Below are 1,995 nucleotides of genomic sequence, written 5' to 3'. Positions count from 1 at the left end.
GCCTGGCCCCTCGCTGGGGTTGCCTGTGCGCCTGGCCCCTCGCTGGGGTTGCCTGTGCGCCTGGCCCCTCGCTGGGGTTGCCTGTGCGCCTGGCCCCTCGCTGGGGTTGCCTGTGCGCCTGGCTCCTCGCTGGGGTTGCCTGTGTGCCTGGCCCCTCGCTGGGGTTGCTTGTGTGCCTGGGGCTGCTTTCTGGGCAAGTCTGAGCGAGACACCCAAAAAGAGAGATGCCCCTGGGGACAGACCTGCTTCTGTCCTGCATTCCTGAGGAAGTGCCAGGCTTCCACGGCTGCTGGAGACCAACCAACAGGTGGGCCCTGGCCAGATCACCTCCTTACCCCCCACACCTGGCCCCTGCCCACCAGGTGAGGAGCCCTGGCAGGGTGGTCAGAGCTGCAGGCCTGGCCAGGGTGGGTACCTCCCTGAGCGTGGACTTCAGCTCTGCAGCTATCCACAACAAAGGCCCAGCCCCCAGCCACAGGGGGTGGTGACTCAAAGGGCAGGACACTGGGCCCAGGAGCTCCAGCCAGCTCCTCCCCCTCGGTCCCAGTGACATGGGTGGTCTGGGCTGCGTCTCTGCACAGGGAAGGGTGGACTGCCTGCTGTACCCCAGCCCCGGGAGCCACTGACGGCAGACAGGGAAGGGAGGGATGTGTGCAGAGGGAGCCTGCAGACTTCTCCCGAGCTAGAGGCAGCCGGGAAGCTGCCCCTCCCCAGCCCCTGTTGGGAGCCCCTTTGCAGACTGAGCCCAGGCTGGTCGCTGCGGCAAAGTCTTCTGTGAAAGCTGTCACTCAGGCCGGCTCCCGTGTGGGGTGCAGAGACAGGACAGTCCCTCTGAGGCTCTGCTCTCCACTCTGACTGGGAGTGGGGATGCCAGAGTCTGGGGCCTGGGCAGAACCTTCACCTTACTCAGCCTCAGCTGCCTCGTCTGCAAAATGGGATGTTTACATTCTTGGCCTGGCCTTGGGCTTAATGGGAATGAACTAGTCTCCAGAGCCTGCACACAGAAGTGCTCACTACATGGCAGCTGTCATGAGGCCTGCAAGTCCCCTCCCTGTTGTAGAGGCGGGCAGGCCCCTACCTTATTTCTGGCTGGTACCCGGGTGGGAGGCTGGCTGGGCTCCTCAGCCAGGGTCTGGAGCTTGGGGCTGAGCAGGACAGAGTTCCCGTTGCCACCGGGCATCCCCAGGCCCTTCATGGCTGCCCGGTAGGACTGGTTCCTCAGATTTCGCCTCAGCATCCCCCCGGGGCCCATGTCCATGTCCATGTCATCCAGGGAGAAGCTGGGGGCCGAGAAGAGCTGGGGGTCCCGCCGGGCAGCCTCCTTGCTGAGCACGGCTGCCCCGAAGCTCTGGTGACGGGCAGGGGTCTTTGCCTTGCTGGTCATGGCCAGGCTCCTGGGGATCAGCTGCTCAGTGCCCATCTTAAGGGCAGCGGGGCTCTGCGTGCTCAGGATGATGGGCCGTAGAGCCTCACGCCCTGGGGGTGGTGGCTGTGGGGGTGCCGGGGCTTCAGGCCGGAAGGCGGCATTGGCCCCGACTGGCAGGGACTCCCGGACCATTGGGAGTCCAGATGCCGGGTTCCCGTTGGCATCGAGCCGCAGCTCCGAGTGGAAGCGGTACTCCAGGAGCTTCTCTTCCAACGAGCTGTCCGAGTGCCGCTGGGACATTCTGGGAGGCTGCAGGGTCCTGTGGGGAAGGCCAGAGGTGAGGGACGCACGAGGGCCTCTCTCTCTTGTTCTTCTGTGGTGTCCACCCCACTGGCCTCCTGCACACCGGCCCCACCTGCTTCTCATCATCACCCGCCCTGGCCAGAGCCCGGCATGGCTCCCGGGACGCAGTGTGCATGGGACAGTGACACAGCTGGGAGCACAGCTGGCAGCAACACAGCCCTAGTCACCAGGAGCCTCCCCAGGGAGGTGAAGCACAGTGGCCAGGGGCAGCCTCATGCCTGCCCCTGCTGATGGGCTGATTTGAGGACAGAGGCTGGACGCTTGCT

At 65.2% G+C, this 1,995-nt stretch overlaps 1 protein-coding gene across 1 annotated transcript in view; it reads right to left on the bottom strand.

Moving 5' to 3' along the window:
* ARHGEF16 (Rho guanine nucleotide exchange factor (GEF) 16) overlaps positions 1-1,705 on the bottom strand; it is a 19,646-nt gene extending 17,941 nt beyond the window's left edge. The window contains exon 1 of the mRNA XM_008574552.1: positions 1,079-1,705. Coding sequence (XP_008572774.1) covers positions 1,079-1,666 — 588 coding nt within the window. The 5' untranslated portion in view covers positions 1,667-1,705. The remainder of the gene's footprint in view (positions 1-1,078) is intronic.
* Between the last annotated feature and the right edge of the window lie 290 nt (positions 1,706-1,995).

The sequence above is a fragment of the Galeopterus variegatus genome, unplaced genomic scaffold (assembly GCF_000696425.1).
Source record: "Galeopterus variegatus unplaced genomic scaffold, G_variegatus-3.0.2 Scaffold1065, whole genome shotgun sequence".
Lineage (NCBI taxonomy): Eukaryota > Metazoa > Chordata > Mammalia > Dermoptera > Cynocephalidae > Galeopterus > Galeopterus variegatus.
This window is presented reverse-complemented; position numbering and strand designations above follow the sequence as displayed.